At 43.4% G+C, this 20456-nt stretch overlaps 1 protein-coding gene across 1 annotated transcript in view; it reads right to left on the minus strand.

Moving 5' to 3' along the window:
* CDC16 (cell division cycle 16) overlaps positions 1-20456 on the minus strand; it is a 65829-nt gene that overhangs the window by 4688 nt on the left and 40685 nt on the right. Inside the window, exons 13-17 of the mRNA XM_045007190.1 lie at positions 20291-20443; positions 19475-19538; positions 18223-18284; positions 9835-9970; positions 7199-7289 (exon numbers count right to left, since the gene is read on the minus strand). Of these exons, the coding sequence (XP_044863125.1) occupies positions 7199-7289; positions 9835-9970; positions 18223-18284; positions 19475-19538; positions 20291-20443 (506 nt within the window). The remainder of the gene's footprint in view (positions 1-7198; positions 7290-9834; positions 9971-18222; positions 18285-19474; positions 19539-20290; positions 20444-20456) is intronic.

The raw sequence follows: 20456 nt of genomic DNA on the forward strand, positions 1-20456 counted from the left end.
TTTCTAAAGATCCTGAGTAGAACTGAACCCACGACAGATCCCTGCGGGACTCCACTCAATATGCCCTTCCAATTTGATTGTACGCCACTGATAACTACTCTGATTACGTTTTTCAGTCATTTGTGCCCCCAATTTATAGTAGGTTCATCTAGGCTATATTTCTCTAGTTTATTTTTTGAGGTCACAAGAGACTGCATAAAAAGCCTTACTAAAGTTGAGATATATCACATCTACTGCTTTCCCCATCCACAAGGCTTGTTACCCTCTCAGAGATGAGGTTTGACATGATATGTTTGACAAACTCATGTTGACTGTTAATAAGGTGATAAGTATCTTCTAGTTTCTTACAAACGGATTTGATTATTTGCTGCATTATCTTTCAGAGTATCAAAGTTAAGCTGACTGGACTATAAATTCCCTAGCTTGTCCTTATTCCTTTTTTATAGATAGGTACAATATTTGCCCCTTTTCCAGTCCTCGGGTATATCTCCTGTCCTCCACAAGTTCTCAAAGATAATCGTTAATAGCTTGGAGATCTCTTCAGCCAGTTCCTTACGTATTCTAGGATGGATTTAGTCAGGCCCTGTCAACTTAAGACATCTAACTTGTCTAAGTAATTCTTAACTTATTCTTTTCCTATTTTATCATCAGATCCTACCCCATTTACACTGATGTTCACTATGTTAGTCATCCAATCACTGCTAACTTTTTTGGTGAAAACTGAAACAAAAATGTTATTTAACATTTTGGCCATTGTTGAGTTTTCTGTTATTGTCTTTCCCTCCTGATTAAGTAATGGGCCTACCCTGTCCTTGATCTTCCTCTTGCTTCTAAAGTACCATAAAATGTTTTCTTTTTACCCATTATGTTCCTACCTAGTTCAATCTCATTTGTGCCTTGGCCTTTCTAATATTGTGTGTGGGGGTGGCGGTGAGTTGCATTCTTCCTTTGTAATTTGACCTGGTTTCCACTTTTTGTATGACACTGCGTTTCAGGCCATTGAAGATAAAACGGTTACTCACCTTCTCATTAACGGTTGTTCTTTGAGATATGTTGTTCATATCCATTTCAATCAGGTGTGTGCACGCACACGTGCGCGGTACCTGGAAGATTTTCCCATAGCAGCCTCTTTCGAGTAGGCCTGGGCACCCAGGCATTGCGCCTTCCTGGCACTCAATATAGAGCCCTACTGACCCACCACCCCATCAGTTCCTTCTTGCCGGCTACTCCAACAGAAGGGTAGGAAGGTAGGTATTGGAATGGACATGAACAACACATCCCGAAGAACAACAGTTATGAGAAGGTGAATAACTGTTTTTTCTTCGAGTGCTTGTTCATGTCCATTCCAATCAGGTGATTCACAAGCCCAAGTTCAGAAGGTGGGGTCGGAGTTGTCTACTTACTGGAGCATTGCTCTTCCAAAGGCCGCATCATCTCTGGCCTGCTCAGTGATCACATAGTGTGTGGTGAAAGTGTGAATGGAGGACAATGTCGCTGCGCTGCAGATTTCCTGGGTGGGAACCTGCACCTGGAATGCCATTGAAGAGGCCTGGGCCCTGGTAGAGTGTGCAGTGATCGAAGGAGAGGCTCCTTTGCCAGGCTGTAGCACTCACGGCTGTAGGACGTGATCCATGACGAGATATGTAGAGAGGAGACAGAAAGACTTTTCATTCTGTCCGCCACTGCCACGAATAACTGGACAGATTTTCAGAAAGGCTTCGTTCTCTCGATATAGAAGGCTAGCGCTCTGTGGACATCCAATGAGTGAAGCCCTTGCTCCCAGCCGCTGGAGTGCAGCTTAGGATAGAATACTGGGAGGAGGATGTCCTGGTTAATGTGAAACCGGGAGACAGCCTTTGGGAGGAAGGCCGGGTGAAGCCTGAGCTGAACCTTGTCCTTACAGAGCACTGTGTAAGGGGGCTCTGATGTCAGTGCCTTGAGCTCAGACACCCTCCTGGCTGAAGGTTACTGCTACCAGAAAAGCTACCTTGTATGAGAGATAGAGCAGGAAGCACGTCACCAAAGGTTCAAAGGGCCATGAGTCTGGAAAGGACCAAATTGAGGTCCCAAGCTTGGACAGGCTGTCGGACATGTGGGTACCTTTAAGGAAGCAGCTGACCCTAAGGTTAGCAAAGACTGAGTGGCCCTCTGCACCTAGGTGGAAGGCAGAGATGTTGGCCACATGAAACCTTATTGACGACATGGACAGCCCTTGCTGCTTGAGATGAAGAAAATATTCTAATATAAATGGCACAGAGGCAAGCATTGGGAACGAATGGTGCTGCGCTGACCAGACTGAAAATCTCTTCCACTTGGCAAGGTAAGTGGCTCTCGTGGAGTGTTTCCTACTGCCAAGGAGGACTTGTCTAACCTGATCTGAGCAAGACACCTCCATCAGGTTCAGCCATGGAGCTTCCACGCCGTGAGGTGCAGTGACTTGAGGTTCGGGTGTTGGAGACAGCCGTGAACCTGAGTTGGTGAGTCTGGGAAGAGCGGCAAGGTGACTGGAGTTTCCACGGACGTTTCCAGGAGCGATGTGTACCAGTGCTGGCGGGGCCAGGCTGGAGCTATCAATAGCACTGAAGCTTGTTCCTTCCATATCTTGAAGAGCACCTTGTGAACAAGAGGGATAGGTGGAAATGTGTATAGGAGATGGCCTCCCCATGGGAGGAGGAATACGTCCGTGATGGAGCCCGGCTGTGATTCAGGAAGGAGCAAAACTGCTGGCACTTCCCATTGTGTCGTGTGGCAAACAAGTCTATCTGGGGAAAGCCTCACTGATGGAAGATTAAGGTTGCCACATCCGGGTGAAGGGACCACTCATGGCTGTGGAACGACCTGCTGAGATATTCCACCAACTCGTTCTGTACTCCGGGGACATATGATGCTTGCAGATGTACTGAGTGCTCTACACAGAAGTCCCACAACATGAGGGCTTTCTGGCACAGAGAGGATCATTCACCCCCGTTTATTGATATAGAACATCGCCGTGGTGTTGTCTGTCATACCTGATACACATCTCCCTAGCAAGTGATCTCGGAAAGTCTGGCATGCAAGGCGTACTTCTCTCAGCTCTCCGACACTGATGTGGAAACTGAGTTCCGCCTGAGACCAGAGGCCTTGAGTCTCCCAAATGTGCTCCCCAGCCCAGAGCTGATGCATCGGTCACTAGCGAGAGGGACGACTGAGGGCTGGTGAAGGGGACCCCTGCACATACTGTCTGTGCATCAAGCCACCACAGATGGGAGTAGAGTACCATGCGAGGCAGGGTTATGATCCTGTCCAAGCTGTTCCGGACTGGCCAATACACTAACGCTAGCCATGATTGAAGAGGTCGAAGTCTGAGTCTGGCATGCTGTACTACATAGGTATAAGCCGCCATGTGTCCCAGGAGTTTCAGGCAATTACTTGCTGTGGTGGTGGGGAACTGCCTGAGACCTCGTATAATGTCGCCGAGGGACCAAAACCTTGCTTCCGGGAGGCACTCCCTGGCTTGTGTCGAGTCTAGTACTTCCCCTATAAATTCTACACTCTGAACCGGGGACAGCGTTGATTTCCCCATGTTCAGAAGAAGGCACAGTTCTTCGAACATCACCAGTCTTCAAAGTATGGGAACACTTGTATCTGCCGTCTGTGCAGGAACGCAGCCACGACTGCCATGAACTTGGTAAAAACATAAGGCGTCACTGACAGGCCAAACAGGAGGACTGTGAACTGGTAGTGGGTGTTGTTTTCCACAAACCTGAGGTATTTTCTGTGGGACAGAGTTATTGCTATGTGAAAGTATGCATCTTTCAAGTCGAGGGTGACATACCAGTCTCCTGGATCCAATGAAGGGATGATGGAGGCCAAGAGACCATGCAGAACTTGAGCTTCTTCACAAATTTGTTGAGTTCTCACAGGTCTAGTACGGGTCTGAGGCCGCCCTTTTTCCTTAGAGGAAAAGAAGCCCTGCCCTTCTGCTCCAGAGGAACCTCTTCCACTGCTCCTAGCAAAAGGAGTGACTGCACCTCCTGTATAAGGAGTAACTTGTGAGTGGGGTCCCTGAAGAGGGATGGGGAAGGGAGGTGGAAGGGCGGGAGGGCACAGAGTTAGATTGGAGTATCCCCTCTCTACCGTGCAGAACACCCAGCGGTCCGAAGTGATATGGGACCATGCACAGCAGAAAGGGGACAGTCAGGAGGAAAAGGTAGGGTGGGGTAGATCCCTTTTTTTTTCTGGTGCGCTGTCCTCAACCGCACCTTCAAAAAGCCGGTTTGGGGCCAGAAGGTGGTTTGGGTTGGCCAGAACCTTGGCCTGAAGACAAGTGTGGCCTCTTTCTGCCATTCCTATTCCTCCTGTTGGTAGACCCGCAGAGGAGGTTGAGGCCTGAAAGGCTTCCGCTGTGTGGTGGGAGTGTGTAGGCCCAAGGATTTGAGGGTGGCTCTAGAGTCTTTTAGGCTATATAGTCTTTTATCTGTCTTCTCCTAAAACAGAGTCACACCCTCAAAACAGAGTCCTGTATGGTTTGCTGGACTTCGTACAGGACCTGGAGCCAGGAGCCCCTTCTCATGGCCACCCCTGTAGCCATGACTCTCATAGCTGCATCAGCACTGTCCAGTGCAACCTGGAGGGAAGCTCAGGAGATTAGCTTGCCCTCCTCAACCAAGGCTGAAAACGCCACATGGGAGTGTAGGGGGAGCAGCTCCACAAATTTTGCCATTGAAGTAGCGGTATTAAAAGAGTACAGACTGACAATGGCCTGTTGATTGGAAATACAGAGCTGAAATCCACCCATGGAATAGATCTTCCCCCTGAAAAGGTCGCCTTTTTTTTAGCCTCTCTGTTTTTGGAGGAGTGGCCTTGAAAACTGTGTGCAGGTTAGCAGTGTCCACAAAAAGGGAATCAGGTTGCGGGTGGGAATAAAGATGTTCATAACTGTTAGAGGGCACAAAACATCACTGTTCATTGCACTTGGCAGTGGGTGGCAATGGGGATGGGGTCTGCCACAGGGTTTTGTTGGTGTCTGTGATAGTTTTTGAGTGGTAGCACAATACGGGAAGGTCCAGAGGGCGTGAGGCTATCCACCATGGGATTGGAGTCCTCTACTGCCTCCTCTGCCTTGATGGCCTGACGCTGGGCAACCTGGCGCAGCAACTGCTGCAACATCCAATTGTCCTCGAGCACTGGGGCTACAGCAGTACCAGCCAGTGCCTCGTCCAGCGATGACAAGGAGGAAGCCCCAAATAATGGCAGTGCTGGGAGCTCGGGGACCAACTGGGTTCTCTCTTTGGAGGTGTTGGTGCCAGAGGGTGCCGTGAAGAAGGAGAGCACCAGGACATCATCGCCAGCTTCCCTCTTCATTGCACCTGGGGTTGCGGTGGTGCAAATGGGGCTGGAGCCACCTCTGTGCTAGGGGGCGAGAACAGCACCATGAGACGCAGCAAGTCTTGAGCTGCCTCGAAATTCTCCAGTGTTGAGGGAAGTTGCTTGGCAGTTGCTGGCCAGTAGGGTCTGGCAATCGCGGTGGGACTGGACATAACTACCTCGCCTGGGCAGGAGCTGACGCGGCCCTGCCCGGGGACCTGGTGCTGTGGCCCGACTGGGGTCTCACAGCCATTGGCTCCTTAGACTTAGCCGGGGGCAAACACTCCCTCTCTGCTTCTTCTTCTTCTGAGGCACCGGCAACTGAGACTGGTGCCTGGTTGATTGGCCATGGCAGGAGCTGTGCCGGTGCTAAGCGTCTTGGGAATAGTCCTTTTTTGGCACCGGTTTCCAGGATGACAGTGCCAGGGCACTCCGCGCCAACGAGGACATGCTGGGTGCAAGGTCCCCCAACCCAAGGTCTGAGTGGGGGCAAAGAGCTGCCTCCATTAGAAGAACCATATGTCACTGTTCCCTTTCTTTAATAGTTCTGGAACTTGCAGCAGATCCTACACCTGTCCTTTTGGTGACCTTCCCCTAGGCACCTTAGACAAGAAGCGTGGGTGTCACTCTTTGGCATGTGCTTAACGCAGACCTCATACGTTTTGAAACCTAGGGACTGCAGCATACCCCAGTTCCGGGGAGTCAAAAGTGTGGGGGGGAACCCCCAACTAACTCTAACTACCATATAACTAACGGAGATAAAGGCACTTGCTGGGCAAGGACTATGGGATGTTCCAGCTAACCGTCACTGGTGGTAAGAAGGAACTGAGGGGGTGGTGTGTCAGCAGGGCTCTATATTGAGCACCATGAAGGCACGACTCCAGGGGGCACCCATGCCGACCCAATAGAGGCTGCTATGGGAAAAATCTTCCGGCTACTATGCATGTGCACGTGCACACACCTGATTGGAATGGACATGAACAAGCACTCAAAGAAGAACTTCTGGTTAAGCCAAGGTGGTCCCTTATAATACTTACTATCTTTTCTACGCATTAGGATAGTTTGCTCTTGTGCCCTTAATAATGTTTGTTTAAAAAACTGCCAAGTCTCCCAAACTCTTTAACATTAGACTTCCTTCCTTCTTACTTTGTCCATACTTGTTTCTTTACCTGAATCATCCTGTGTTTTGTCTTTGACTTCAAGCATTTTGTATGGTGACATGTATATTGGGGGTGCTATGAATGATTATTAAAAATAGATGCTAAAATAAACTGCCCTAGCAGCCATTATTTATGGTATCAATAACTAGTTTCTCCAGACAGTGCCAAGATTCAACCAGTTAATACTGGAGTATACATCTCCTCCATGATGGAATGGTCTTTAATGTCCTCCATGTGAAAAAAATAATCTTGTCCCAGATTTATATTTTTTCCTTTCTGATCTTAACATAAGACTCTTCCCACTGAATTTAATGAACTTTCTCTAGATTCAGTAGCTAGCTAACAATTTTTTTTTCTGATGGGTTTCTATTGTACATGTAACATTAGAGGATCTTTTATGTGATACACATTAAAGAGTTTTTTGGGTTTTTTTTACTATTCATAATTTTACTACATATCGCGACAAATGATATACTTACCAATGTAAAAAGTGACAAAGAGTCCTGTGGCACCTTATAGACTAACAGAAGTATTGGAGCATAAGCTTTCGTGGGTGTCACATGCGTCTGACAAAGTAGGTATTCACCCACGAAAGCTTACGCTCCAATACTTCTGTTAGTCTATAAAGGTGCCACAGGACTCTGTCGCTTTTTACAGATCCAGACTAACACGGCTACCCCTCTGATACTTACCAATGTAAGCTTCAGAATCACCAATATACATTTCTATGCAATGTCCAAGCATGGTGACTGAAAATGTGTCATCCCTCCTAAGACCAAGGGCCTGTAAAAAACAGAGTACAGAATATTCAATAGGAGAAACAGATAGTTGCAACATCATAGCATCGTAATAACGTCATAGTTTTTTCTCTTCATTTTTATGTTTACTTTAGTTGCTGCTGCAGATTGTTATGATAGAAGAACACAGTCTTCACTATAAAATGAGACTACCCTTCCAACAAACGAACAAAAAATACTGCTACCTCTTTAAATGACAAAAACTTAAGAGTGCAGACCCATTGGCCATTATCTTTCAAAACTCATGATCAAGGGAGGTCCTGGACGATTGGAAAAAGGCACATATAGTGCACAACTTTGAAAAAGGGAAGAAGGAGAATCCGGGGAACTACAGACTGGTCAGCCTCACTTCAGTCCCCAGAAAAATCATGAGGAAGGTCCTCAAGGAATCCATTTTGAAGCACTTGGAGGAGAGGAAGGTGATCAGAAACAGTCAACATGGATTCACCAAGGCCAAGTCATGCCTGACCAACCTGACTGCCTTCTATGATGAGATAACTGGCTTTGTGGATAAGCGGTGGACGTGATATATCTTGACTTTTGCAAAGCTTTTGATATGGTCTCCCACAGCAGTCTTGCCAGCAAGTTAAAAAAGTATGGATTGGATTAATGGACTATAAGGTGGATAGAAAGCTGGCTAGATCGTCAGGCTCAACGGGTAGTGATCAACAGCTCGATGTCTAGTTGGCAGCAGGTATCAAGCGGAGTGCCCCAGGGGTTGGTCCTGGGGCCAGTTTTGTTCAACATCTGGATAATGGGATGGATTGCACCCTCAGCAAGGTCGTGGATGACACTAAGCTTGGGGGAGAGGTAGATATGCTGGAGGGTAGGGATAGGGTCCGGAGTGACTTAGACAAATTGGGCTAAAAGAAATCTGATGAGGTTCAGCAAGGACAAGTGCAGAGTCCTGCACTTAGGACGGAAGAATCCTATGCACTGCTACAGGCCAGGGACCAACTGGCTAAGCGGCAGTTCTGCAGAAAAGGACCTGGGGATTACATGGATGAGAAACTGGATATGAGTCAAGAGTGTGCCCTTATTGCCAAGAAGGCTAACAGCATATTGGGCTGCATTAGTAGGAGCACTGCCAGCAGATCAAGGGAAGTGATTATTCCCCTCTATTCAGCACTGGTGAGGCCACATCTGGAGTCCAGTTTTGGGCCCCCCCACTACAGAAAGGACATGGACAAATTGGAGAGAGTCCAGCGGAGGGCAATGAAAATTATTAGGGCGCTGGGACACATGATTTACAATGAGAGGCTGAGGGAACTGGGCTTATTTAATCTGCAGAAAAGAAGAGGGGGGATTTGATAGCAGCCTTCAACTACCTGAAGGAGAATTCCAAAGAAGATGGAGCTAGGCTGTTCTCAGTGGTGGCAGATGACAGAACAAGGAGCAATGGTCTCAAGTTGCAGTGGGGGAGGTCTAGATTGGATATTATGAAAAACTATTTCACCAGGAGAGTGGTGAAGCACTGGAATGGGTTACCTAGAGAGCTGGTGGAATCTCTATCCTTAGAGGTTTTTAAGGCCCGGCTTAACAAAGCCCTGTCTGGGATGATTTAGTTGGGGTTGGTCCTGCTTTGAGCAGGGGGTTGGATTGGATGACCCCCTGAAGTCTCTTCCAACTCTAATCTTCTATGATTAACAAAACTAAAACTAGGTACACTAAACCCACCTTTGTTCCAGTACTAAAATTTGTCCACCAAACAGCAGTGCAACCTTTCCTCCTCCATGAAGGAAGATGAATTAATAAGATATAATACTTACAGCTTCTATACTAAGAATCTTTGAGCAAGTTTATTGTTTGTTTGTACAGCTAAATTGGAATATATAGACTCAAACTAAAAATATATTAATGTGAGTTGAAGTTGAGTTTAATTTAGGGGTAAAAAAGCATTGCAGGAATGTTATCTCCAAACCAAGCATTACAAAAACTCAGAAAATTCAGTGTTAAGGTTATACTTAGAAGAAATCCAATCATGTTAAGGTGTGGAACCCTTACACTCAAAGAACCTTCATTCTGCCCTGCAGTGATATATTATAATCATATAATTATATTTACGGTACTTTAGTGTTTGTGGCCACAGACTAGATTAGACTGATTTTTAAATACACCGGTTTTTCATATTTTTTTCCCCCTCAGTGTCACTACAGGGAAGCGGTAGCTAATTTAGAACCTAATTTCTTGAAACATAAATTATACCATATTTCAATGAATTTTAACTATCTGGTAAATCTGAAGAGTCAATGTCGTTCACTTATTAGGATAATCTGGGATACAAAGGACTGACACATACTACATTTCTTAAGGGATCCTTTTAAAATTATTTTAATTTAATTAACAGGTTTTACTTGTAAATGCTCAGAACATTTATTCTCTATTCAAAAGAGTAAGTGCTGTAAGTTTGGGAAGGATACATTGTACTTTTCACACATAAGGCAATGAATTTGTTTTAAGTACACAAATAAAATGTAACTCTACTTATGCAGCTGTGACCAGCACCTCTCTCATTTAAATCTTATACATACCGTATGAAAATAGTCAATTGCACTTTCAAAATTGCCCATTAGACTGTGTATGTATCCAATAGCAGAGTATGTGGAAGCATTCTGAGGAATCAATACTAGGGCCTGACGATGATATTCTAATGCTTCTTCATATTTCCTGTTAAGTTTAAATATAGAGTGCATATTAGTAAGTTCTACAGTGCAAGTACTATCGTTGTACTACGTTTGTACTCTGGCTAGCACATGAGACCTACCCTTACTAAAGGCTTAGGTGACTCCGCAAGATAAATGTTAAATAAGTTATTGCTTCATACTTGCAAGATGAAAGAATGGACTAAATCTTCATGACATAATCACAATTTTATTACACAATAATTCAGAAAGAGAAGGTTACTCACCTTGTACAGCAACTGAGGTTTTCGAGATGGGTGTTCCTGTGGGTTCTCCACTTTAAGTGTCTTGGTGCCCTGAACTTCTAATTGGAGATTTGTAGTAGCAGTGCACAGTTGGCTGCGCACACGCCGCAGCCGTCTTGCGCTGCTCTAAGTGGTTACCTAGCAGTACACAGCCAACTATCCCCCACTTCCTTCTCTACCCCAGAGGATTGGCGTGAAACTCCGAAGTAGAGAGGAGGAAGGGGGGTAGTGGAGCACCCACAAGGACAACCATCTCGAAGAACCTCAGTTACTGCACAAGGTGAGTAACCTTCTCGTCGTCATCTTCTTCGAGGAGTGTCCCTGAGGGTGCTCCACTTTAGGTGACTGTTGAGCAATGCCCCTCAGTGGAAGGGAGGGGCTTTGGAATTGGTTCACTGAGTTGGATAACCCTGAGTCCAAACTGAGCATCTGCTGCTGACTCTTGTTCTAGAGCATAGTGTTTAGTGAAAGTATGGGCAGATGCCCAGGTAGCTGCTTTACAAATGTCAGTAATAGGTACTGTGACACTGCATCCCATATTCTTCATAGATATATTATTATGGTATGATTATGGCATAACTATGATGTATTTTAATACAAGATAGGTCATGTGAGAAACCATTGTTAAGGTTATGATTTACTGAATATGATTATCCTATTTGTATCCATGTATCATTTTGGTATCTGAAGTTAGGAATATTGTCTATGTATCTATTACAAATGTAGAGGGTGACTTTCATGAGCTTACACTGTACCAATTTCTGTGCAGCGCAAGGCAGTATAATTTTGGGTTTACCTGCCAGAGGGGTGTGTGCTCTTGAGCAGCTGGACAGTTCCTTAGCTGTAGACTCCCCATGCAGAGCTGATCACAGCAGCCTGAAAGTTCTGCAGCTGGGTGTGTCCCTACCTGTGAGTGTGCTGGTGAAAGAACAAGCTTGGAGAGCTTGGCAACTTATCACAGCTTCACAGTGTGAGAGGGAGCCCAGGCTGGTGGGTCAGGGGGGCTCACTGTACCACAGTTCCAGGTGGCATCCTGGGGGGAACCCATCACAGGTACATTATTGAGAAAGGCCATAGATGTTGATAATGCTCTGATGGGGTGTGTGCAAAATCCCAGTAGAGGTTGCAGGTTGCTGTTTTGATAGCACAAATGGATACATCCAGATATCCATTTGGATAGTCTTTGTTTTGAGATGGTTTGGCCCTTCGAGCATTCTGTTATGGAAACTAATAGTTCAGATGATTTTCTGAATGTTTTTGTGCTTTCTATGTAGAAAGCTAGTGCTCTGCAGATGTCTAGTGTGTGGAGTAAGGCCTCCCTGATGTTGGTATGCAGCTTTGGGAAAAATCCAGGTGAGTATGTGGGATGATTTAAATGAAAAGGGGAGGCAACCCTCGGTATGAACTTGGGGTGCAGTCATAGGATTACAAGTAGTACAAGGTGAGTGTGCCATTAGGGCACCTAGTTCTCCCACCTGTCTTACTGACGTGATGGCAATGAGGAAAGCAACCTTAATTGGTAAGTAACAGCGAGAAAGTTGTGAGGCGTTCAAACAGTTTTCCCATGAGACCGCATAGAACAAGGTTGCGGTCCCACATGGGAGTAGGGATTCTTAGTGTGGGTTAAGTGTTTTCACCACGGATGTAGTGATGGACTGTGCTGCCATGTCTGCAAAGTCAAGAGAGGCCTGTAGGGCTGTCCTGGCGACGAGACACCCTTCTGAGATGTTTGCCTTATAGTGTTCCCTTTTGTCATCAGGTAAACTTTCAATAAATTACAAAATTTTGGTAAATAGATTATGTGTGTATTTTGCCAGAAGGGCTGAATAATTGGCTATACGGAAGTAGAGTGTGGCAGAGGAGTAGGCTTTCCATCCGAAGAGGTCTAGCCTTTCCGGTCCTTATCATATGGTGTCGTTCTGGACTAGTGTGGTTTCCCCCCTTGGATTTACCGCATCCACCACCAGCGAGTTTGGTGCAGCGTGGATGAATAGAAACTCTGCCCCTTTCACTGGCACACATTGTTTATTGTCAGACATCTTACAGCAGGGAGGGGCTGTGGCGGATTATTTTTGCAGGGTCCATAATGGCATCATTAATTGGCAGTGCTATCTTTGCTGTTGGGGATGCCTGGAGTATGTCTGTGCGCTTGTGTTGGGTCTCTTGTAGCTCAGCTAACGAAACGCCCAGAGATTCAGCTACACTTTTGAAGAGGTCTTGAAAAGATTTGAAATCATCCCCTGTAGTGTGTGGGGGGGAGTGGCATTATCGTTTTGTCCTGTGATGAAGATGATATGTGGGTGGGTAGCAGGGTGTCACCTTCAGGTGTGTCATCGGGCTCTTCTCTCTCTTCCTTTTGTCTCTCTGAGGGTGTTGGGGCAGTTGGTGAAGGGGACAGAGTTGTTTTGGATCTCGGTGGGTTAAGGGGCCTGAGGTTCTGGGCCCTATACATAGCCCCTGGATCCCAGTATGACCAGTTGGATGGGAAGGGTGCCCATGGTTGGATAGGCAGCAGTGCACATGGTTGACCATACCAGCCCCGCATGTCTGTAGATGTTTGGTGCTGAGAGGGTCCAGGTTTAGGGAAGGAATCACGAGGAGTGTATATTACTGCCTCATCCTCTTCTTCCTCATCACTAGAGAAGGGAGGGTCTGATCCACAGGGAGTGGTTACCAGGCTTGGTCCCGGTCTCGTTGGGGTACCGTTGGTACTGAGTAGGGGAATTCCAGGTGTTGAGGCCACTATCAGGTCTGCATACCTCATGAATTGCTGCGGAACCATAAGGCTTGGTGCCAGGGACGGCATCATGCACTGACCAGGAATTAGGGTCAAAGCTGTTGGTGCCGATGACTTGGAGCTGTGCTGGATAGGTACACAGCAGATAGTGACACTGTACTGCTTGGTGCCGAGGTTTTCTTGGGCTCCGTAGGTGCCGAGCTGGGAGGTTTGGCTTTACTGCATGCACCTCTATTAGAGCTTTCCCACATAGGGTCTTTAGCTCCTCGGGACATCTCAGTATGGATGTTCCCAGTGCCTCACGGTCTGGCGCTCTTGGTGCCATTGGTACCAGGGCAGATTTTTCATTTGGAGATCGCTTTCTTTTAGATGATTCTCATTGTGGGGATGAGTCTGACCGCCTTTTGGTAGCCTTTCTAGGAGCAGGCTCCTTAACATCCATTGTTGAAGTAGATCCCCTGTCAGACGCTGCCGCTGGTGACCAGGAGGAGTCCTGGACTCGGGGTTGGAGGCTGGTCTGAGGGATTTCTCCATCATCAGGAGCTTTAATTGGAGATCCCTAGCCTTCCTTGTCCTGGCAGTCAATTTTCTGTAGTGTGGACACTTTTCGGTAACGTGTGCCTCACCGAGGCAGCTGACACATGGAGCATGGCCGTCAGAGACTGGTATGGAAAGTCTGCAAGTCAGGCAGCGTTTAAAGGCAGGTGAGCCGGGAATGCCTGAGAGAGCAATTCCTTTGGAGAAAGAACAGGAATAACCCCATTTTTCTCTCTTTTTTTCTTTATTCAATAGCCGAGTACCCGCCAGAGAGGCGGGGGTAAAGGGAGAAAAAAATATATATATGTTTAAAAAAATATATAAACTAAAATATAAAATATAATACATAAAGGGCAAAAGGCTAGGGTAGCTAACTACGACTAAGCTAACACTATTGGGAACAACTGCAAACTATTAAGCTCTCAAAGGTAAAAGAGGGCACTGCTGTCGCTCCAACTCAAGCCAAAGGCAGTAGAGAAGGAACTGGAGGATGGTTGGCTGCACTCCACTATGTAACCACTTGGAGTGGCACAAGATGGCTATCACTAATCTCCAATTACAAGAGCAGGGCGCCGACATCTAAAGTGGAGCACCCACAGGGACACTCCTTGAAGAAGAACCAAATTTTCCCTTATACAACATATCCCTTCACATTTAAGATTTAAAAAAATTGAAGTGTATGAAAAATCTTCATGAAAAGGGTACTCTATGTTTAGATTTAAATCCTGTGTGTGGAAAGAACATCTTACTACTTATTAAAGATAAGCTTAATTTAAAGTTGCCACATATGCATATTTGTACCCATCTGCAAAGGCATGGGGGTGGATATAAGATGCAGTAGCTTCCTGCAGTCACCTCCCATTGAAGAGGATCCTATCTTATGTAGCAAACTACTGTAGAGGTTTAATGCTGCTTGAGGCAGCATTATCTCCCTCCTCACTTGGATACAGCTACATTAGAGATGTGAATGGCAGCATAATTGGGCCAATCATGCTGCCACTGTTGCTTGGGGTGGGAGAGGAAATGGAAAGCTTAAGGAAGATAAGCATTCTCTGTAGATTTTCTGACATTGCTGGGGTTGTGGCAGGCATTTTATGGAAATCTTCAGGTGCTGCACTGAAAATAGTATTTCTACTACCTCCACTTTGCTTCTAATTCTGCCTTCCAGAGGCAGGCAAGAACATAGCATTTATCAAATTAGATATTTTGATGTTATGGGGAATATGAGGATTTTCAAGATATTTTAAAACCTTCAAATGAAACAAGATATAAGCAATTCTTTACTTTGCTTCTGAACATTTTAGGTATATCCCATAATTCCCTTCAAATACCAGACAGCTTTTCCTGAAATTAAAATCATCCATGAATCAAATTATGTATTCATTCAGAACCCAAGACACATACAAAAGCACACATGCTTACAGCTGGATGTCATTACTACAAGAATGTCAAGCTACTATAATTAAAACACAGATATCACAAATCTCAGAGGACTGTTAGATAGCATTTTCTCTATTCAGAAAAGTTACATCTGTTTTCATGGTTAACTCTGATTTCTATTATATAAAACTATATTAAACAGCAACATGTAAATCTATCAGAAATACTAGAGAATTAACAATTAAATATAAAATTTGTTCGCTGTGCAACCAAGCCTTCCACACTATACAATATTCATACCTATTCTAGCATGTAGCATTTCACTGTAGTCTGTCAACTTAATTTTAAATTAAAATGATTTTTTTGCATTAAAAATGTTTTACAGTATTTAGAAAAATGTCTTAAATACATGGACTCATAAACAAAGAATACAGTATTGGCTGCTCTAAATGTGATGTAAATATTTAGAATTTTTTTATTGCAGGAAATTTAACAAGACAAAAGTGTTATTAACCGAGACAAGGATTTTGGAAAAAACCCTCTATAATTATACTAATGCTACTCCTGGGGGAATTCTATGCTACTGCGCATGCACATATTTAATGAGCCCCGCAGATTTCTAATTTTTCGCACAGAAAAAAACCTTCTGACAAAATGTTGCCGCAGTTCTGCCTTTTGCCCACCAGATGGCGCTGTGGTGCTAGAACAAAGTTGCAGCACCCCACATCGAGGGAAGAGAGAAAACTGCCTTGGCAGCGCTTGTCAGGCCAAGTCAGGAGACAAGGTCTGTGAGGTGCTTGGGGGGTGGTGGTCAGACGGGGGCTCAAAAGAGCTGGTGGGGGAGGACAGACTGGGGCAGTGGCTGAATGGGAGTGGAGGCACAGGGCCACGGGGTGGGGGACGGGGAGGGAGGTGCAGGGCCACATGGTGATGGGTGTGTGTGTGTGCAGAGCTACACAGGGACAGGGGAGTTGTTGGGTGAGGGCACAGAGACACATGGGGACAGGGGCAGACATGCTTGACTGAATGGGAGAGGCTAGGGGTCAGCCAGTGTCTGTCCCCTCCTCCCCTCAAAAAAACTCAAAACTGATCCATACTTTTCCCATCCATACCCAACAACCCTCCAAGTTCACACCCAGGCTCCTTCTCAGCAATTTACTTCCCTCTCCCTCAGCTCCTCTGAAGAAGTGGGTATTTTACCCACAAAAGCTTATGCTCAAATAAATCTGTTAGTCTTTAAGGTGTCATCGGACTCCTCATTGTTTCAGCTCCTCCATTACCCCTGACTCCCCCAAGCCTTTGCACCGCTTTTGAGGGGTGCAGGAAATACAGTTCTGTATTGTAGTTTAAATGAATTATTACTCAGAGTTCTGTATCAATATGCCTAGTAAGGAATCTATTTGTCAAAAAACATTTCCTGAATCTTTTTTGTTGTCTGTATTGTTACACACATACTTGCTGACAGATATTTTGAAATAAATGACCAAAAATAATTGAAACTGGTGTGATTATACTGTGTTATTTTGACAAATAAAATATGCAGAATTTTGTAGAATTTTTAAATTTTTGTTGCAGAATTTTTAATTATTTAGCACAGAATTCCACCAGAAGTATAATGATTAGTTTCCCAGCAGCATGGCCTTTTGTTTGCTTTGGCAAAGTGGGCAGCTGTTACACAGAATACACTTATTTCCTAAGGAAAATGAAGACTAATTGGCAGCTCTTGTAAAAGGTGTAATTAACACTGAAGCCAAAAGCAATAGTACAGCTTCAGAGTATCTCTCCATTCTAATTGCTTTCACATTAATGATTCTGAAACACAATAGCTATAAACCATATGGCCAATTAAGGAATTATAGCATTGTTCATATGAAACAAAATAAAATTATATTTAACTATTAAAATCAGATTTTAAAATTATAGATATGAATACATTTCTGAATTGCAAACATTTTTATTTAATTAATTCTTATTAAAAATATTAGTCTGATATAATTAATTATTTAGTCTGCTACAAAAGGTATAATTCCCATATGTACTTTGTACTGCAACATTATTTTGTCATGGTTGTAATCTGAACAAAATATGGAATAGTCCTACCATCAAAGAATATTTTTTAAAAATAAATATCTTTAAAAGATGGTCCGTTGCTGATGTATTGTTGAGAAAAATATGCTCAGATTTTGTTTTACAACTGTCCTTGGATTTTACATTTATTTCAAGTATTATTTTATAACTCAGTCAGAAAAGTATTCATACCGTATATACTCGTTCATTAGCCCGTTTGTTTATAAGCCGACCCCCCCCCAGATGGATAGGTTAAAATAGCAAAAACTGTATGACCCTTTCATAAGCCAACTCTATATTTCAGGGGTTGGCAAACTTTGGCGCCTGGCCCGTTAGGGTAAGCCGCTAGCGGGCCTGGCCGTTTTGTTCACCTGGAGCGTTCACAGGCATGGAGACCCTCAGCTCCCAGTGGCCGCAGTTTGCCATTCCCAGCCAATAGGAGCTGCGGGAAATGGTGCCACTTCCCATTGGCTGGGAACAGCAAACCGTGGCCACAGGGAGCTGAGGGGCTCCATGCCTGCGAACGCTCCTGGAAAACAAAATGACAATGTATTAGATATTCAATTCAATGATTCCATAGAGTTTAGAATCATCAAATTTTGGTGAAAACCCATTTATAAGCCGACCCCACTCTTTGATGCGTCACTTTTTTACCAACAAATATTCGGCTTATGAATGGAGTATATACGGTATTTTGTTTCACAGCAAATCTGTAGTAAAGCTTCTAGAGATGGGTGGAAAGATGGCTGCAAACCTTGAACTTGCCATTCTCAACAGTAATTCTACAGTCCTTATGGCAAAACTCCCACTGAAGCCAGTGAGAGTTTTGCTTGAGTAATAAGTCACATTCTGATCCAGGAAAACAGTCTGCACAAGAAGACCCTTACACTGATGCAGACTGTTCTGCAGAATCTGCCCATAAGCAAGGGCTTCAATATTGATGCAGAAGTCATTTAAAATGTAGATCTGAGCACTTATGATTAAAATTTTATCAACTAATAAAATAATTGTAAGACTTAAGATTTTATATAAATTATTGCATATACATGAGGCATCCTCTGTCTGTACACCATGTCCATGTGTAAACACACTGCAAATGAATGTGCACAAACAGATTTAGATGGCCTCATTCTGATTTACAAGAAGACCTCCTTACACTGCTTTGACAGAGTAAAGTCTTATTGCAAATAAGCAGTAGGTCCAAGAACAACAAACTTTTTTCTAACATACCAGGTAAATGTAGCTTTAAAACATTTCACATTTTCCACTTACTTGAGCTTTCTGCACACATGTCCTAAGTTGTTCAATAAAGGCTCCCATTTATCAACTGTTACCTGAAAAATAATACATCCAACCTAATGATATCAACCTCACAGCTTTTAATTAAATTCTGTGTGCTCAATTACTAGAGAGAAATCAGCACGTAAATGAACAAGGCAGTTCATCCATGGAGAATGAAAACTTGAAGACAGGCATTTAAAATTCCGTTTACATTAAACAGTTAGCTACATATAACTTTATAGGTAAAATAAGCAAACATGTTGTCCAATGAAACCACTGACTTATTAAAGTGAATCTTCCTCCCCATATTAGTTATCTTTTCCAGGTTCTTCCAGACCCCATCCCAGTTAAATAGCCTTAAAAACTGCAGTGATATCATTATTTTAGTGTTTGCCACCTTGTCCAAATAAAATGTTATCTTTACCTTACAAATTCAATGCCAGCTTTGCACTTTCAAATTTAACTCTTTACTATTTATTAGCACAGCTGGGTTCATCAACAAGCAGTATAGAAGTGACCCTCAGTAAAACTAGATCTTGACAGAATGATTGCAAATACTAAATATCCCATTTGGCTTTATCACTTTTCTTCCATGGTCTAAATTTATCTGATCTGAAAAAATTAGTCCATTCACTGGCCACACAATGCCAATATCTAAGCTGTCAAAATCCTTAAATTCCTTTCTGGTCATGGTGTTTAGCTTATGCTCTTAAGCATCAGAAGAAGAGCTGTAACTTTTCCACAGATACCGTAACTACAAACTCTATTCTTATTCCTCTGCATGTCTAAGCATTTTTTAAAAACTAAGATACCTTGCTATACTGAGTTTCATATGTGATTGGAGAATTCATATGGGACAGAGCATAGTCTAACAGTTTAGGCACACAACTGGGAGTCACATCTGGATTCTGCTAACAGCTATGCCACAGGCATGTAGGAATACATTTTAAATCTGTTACTTTTTAATTTCAGCTGAAGGCTTGTTGTTCTAGGTATTATGGGAAAGGGTAAAAAGGAATGTCTGATAAGCATAATGTAAAAATATGAAAACACTGGATGGCAGAACTTAATGACAATAGCTAAGGTTTTAAGTCAGTCTATATAATTGGGGTCGACAATGTCTCAGAACTTACTGCATTTATTCTAACAATCCAATTACATAAGGCAATATAATATGAGACCCTGCAGTTTTAATAAATAGTTCATTGACATAAAATTAAGTACGCATTAATTAAAAAATTACCTCATTTCCAATAGCTTTAATTTTCTCTAAAGCATCAAGGAACCACTTTTCTGCAGTTTTCCAGCTAAAATAAGAAAAAAAAAACACATTACTGGAATTACCAACAAACTATCTATCATACAGTTGCCATTCAAAAGTCCCTTCTTAATGACAAAGCTGAATATGCTGTGTTAGAAAGAGAGAAAAGTTATCTTTTACACTATTTATACACAGATAAGTTCATTCACATTAATTAAATGGTGAAATACAAGCAGTTGTGACAAACATCTTGCACACAAAGGTGAATGATCTTAAAGCCAAACTACAGAGCAAAAATTAAAATGGAGTATAGCCCAGAAACATTTTAAATGCTCCCAATAACCAGGCTATGGATAACAATCAAAACCTTAACCTTATACACCTTTTAAAAATTTGTTCCCCCCTCTGGAATCATCTTGGTACTTCCCGATTTGCCAAAAACAAAGAATGCTTCATTGTATGACATTACAAATACCATTTCAATACATGGAATCTCCTGCATGTATGAATACCTCATGTGATGACTGGCTGTTCTATATGTGCCTAATCTCCAAGTATCAATTCTTTCCTGACTCAATCCTTAAAACATCAAACTGGATAAAATACCCTATTAGAAGAGAAACTAATTTGATAAGTAAGAGTTTAGGGTGAATACTAACTAACTAGAATCATAAGCAATTTCTTGTTCTGTATATCAAAATAAGCCCTTTTATAAAAACAAAATATATGCTACTACATTACATTTAGGAAAAGAATATAGATTAGTAGTATTGTCTTTATCTCCTTTTGCAAACTTACTCTCCATTTTGAAATGCAACCACTCCAACTTCATGCATAACAAAAGGATCCTCAGGTGCAATGCTTAGGGCTTGGCTGAAAAATCTTTCAGCTAATTTTGAATTGTTGGTCAAACCATATTCTAGTCCAATATAGAGCATCGGCAAATGACAGCTGTAAAAAATAA

Source organism: Mauremys mutica, chromosome 1 (genome assembly GCF_020497125.1).
Source record: "Mauremys mutica isolate MM-2020 ecotype Southern chromosome 1, ASM2049712v1, whole genome shotgun sequence".
Lineage (NCBI taxonomy): Eukaryota > Metazoa > Chordata > Testudines > Geoemydidae > Mauremys > Mauremys mutica.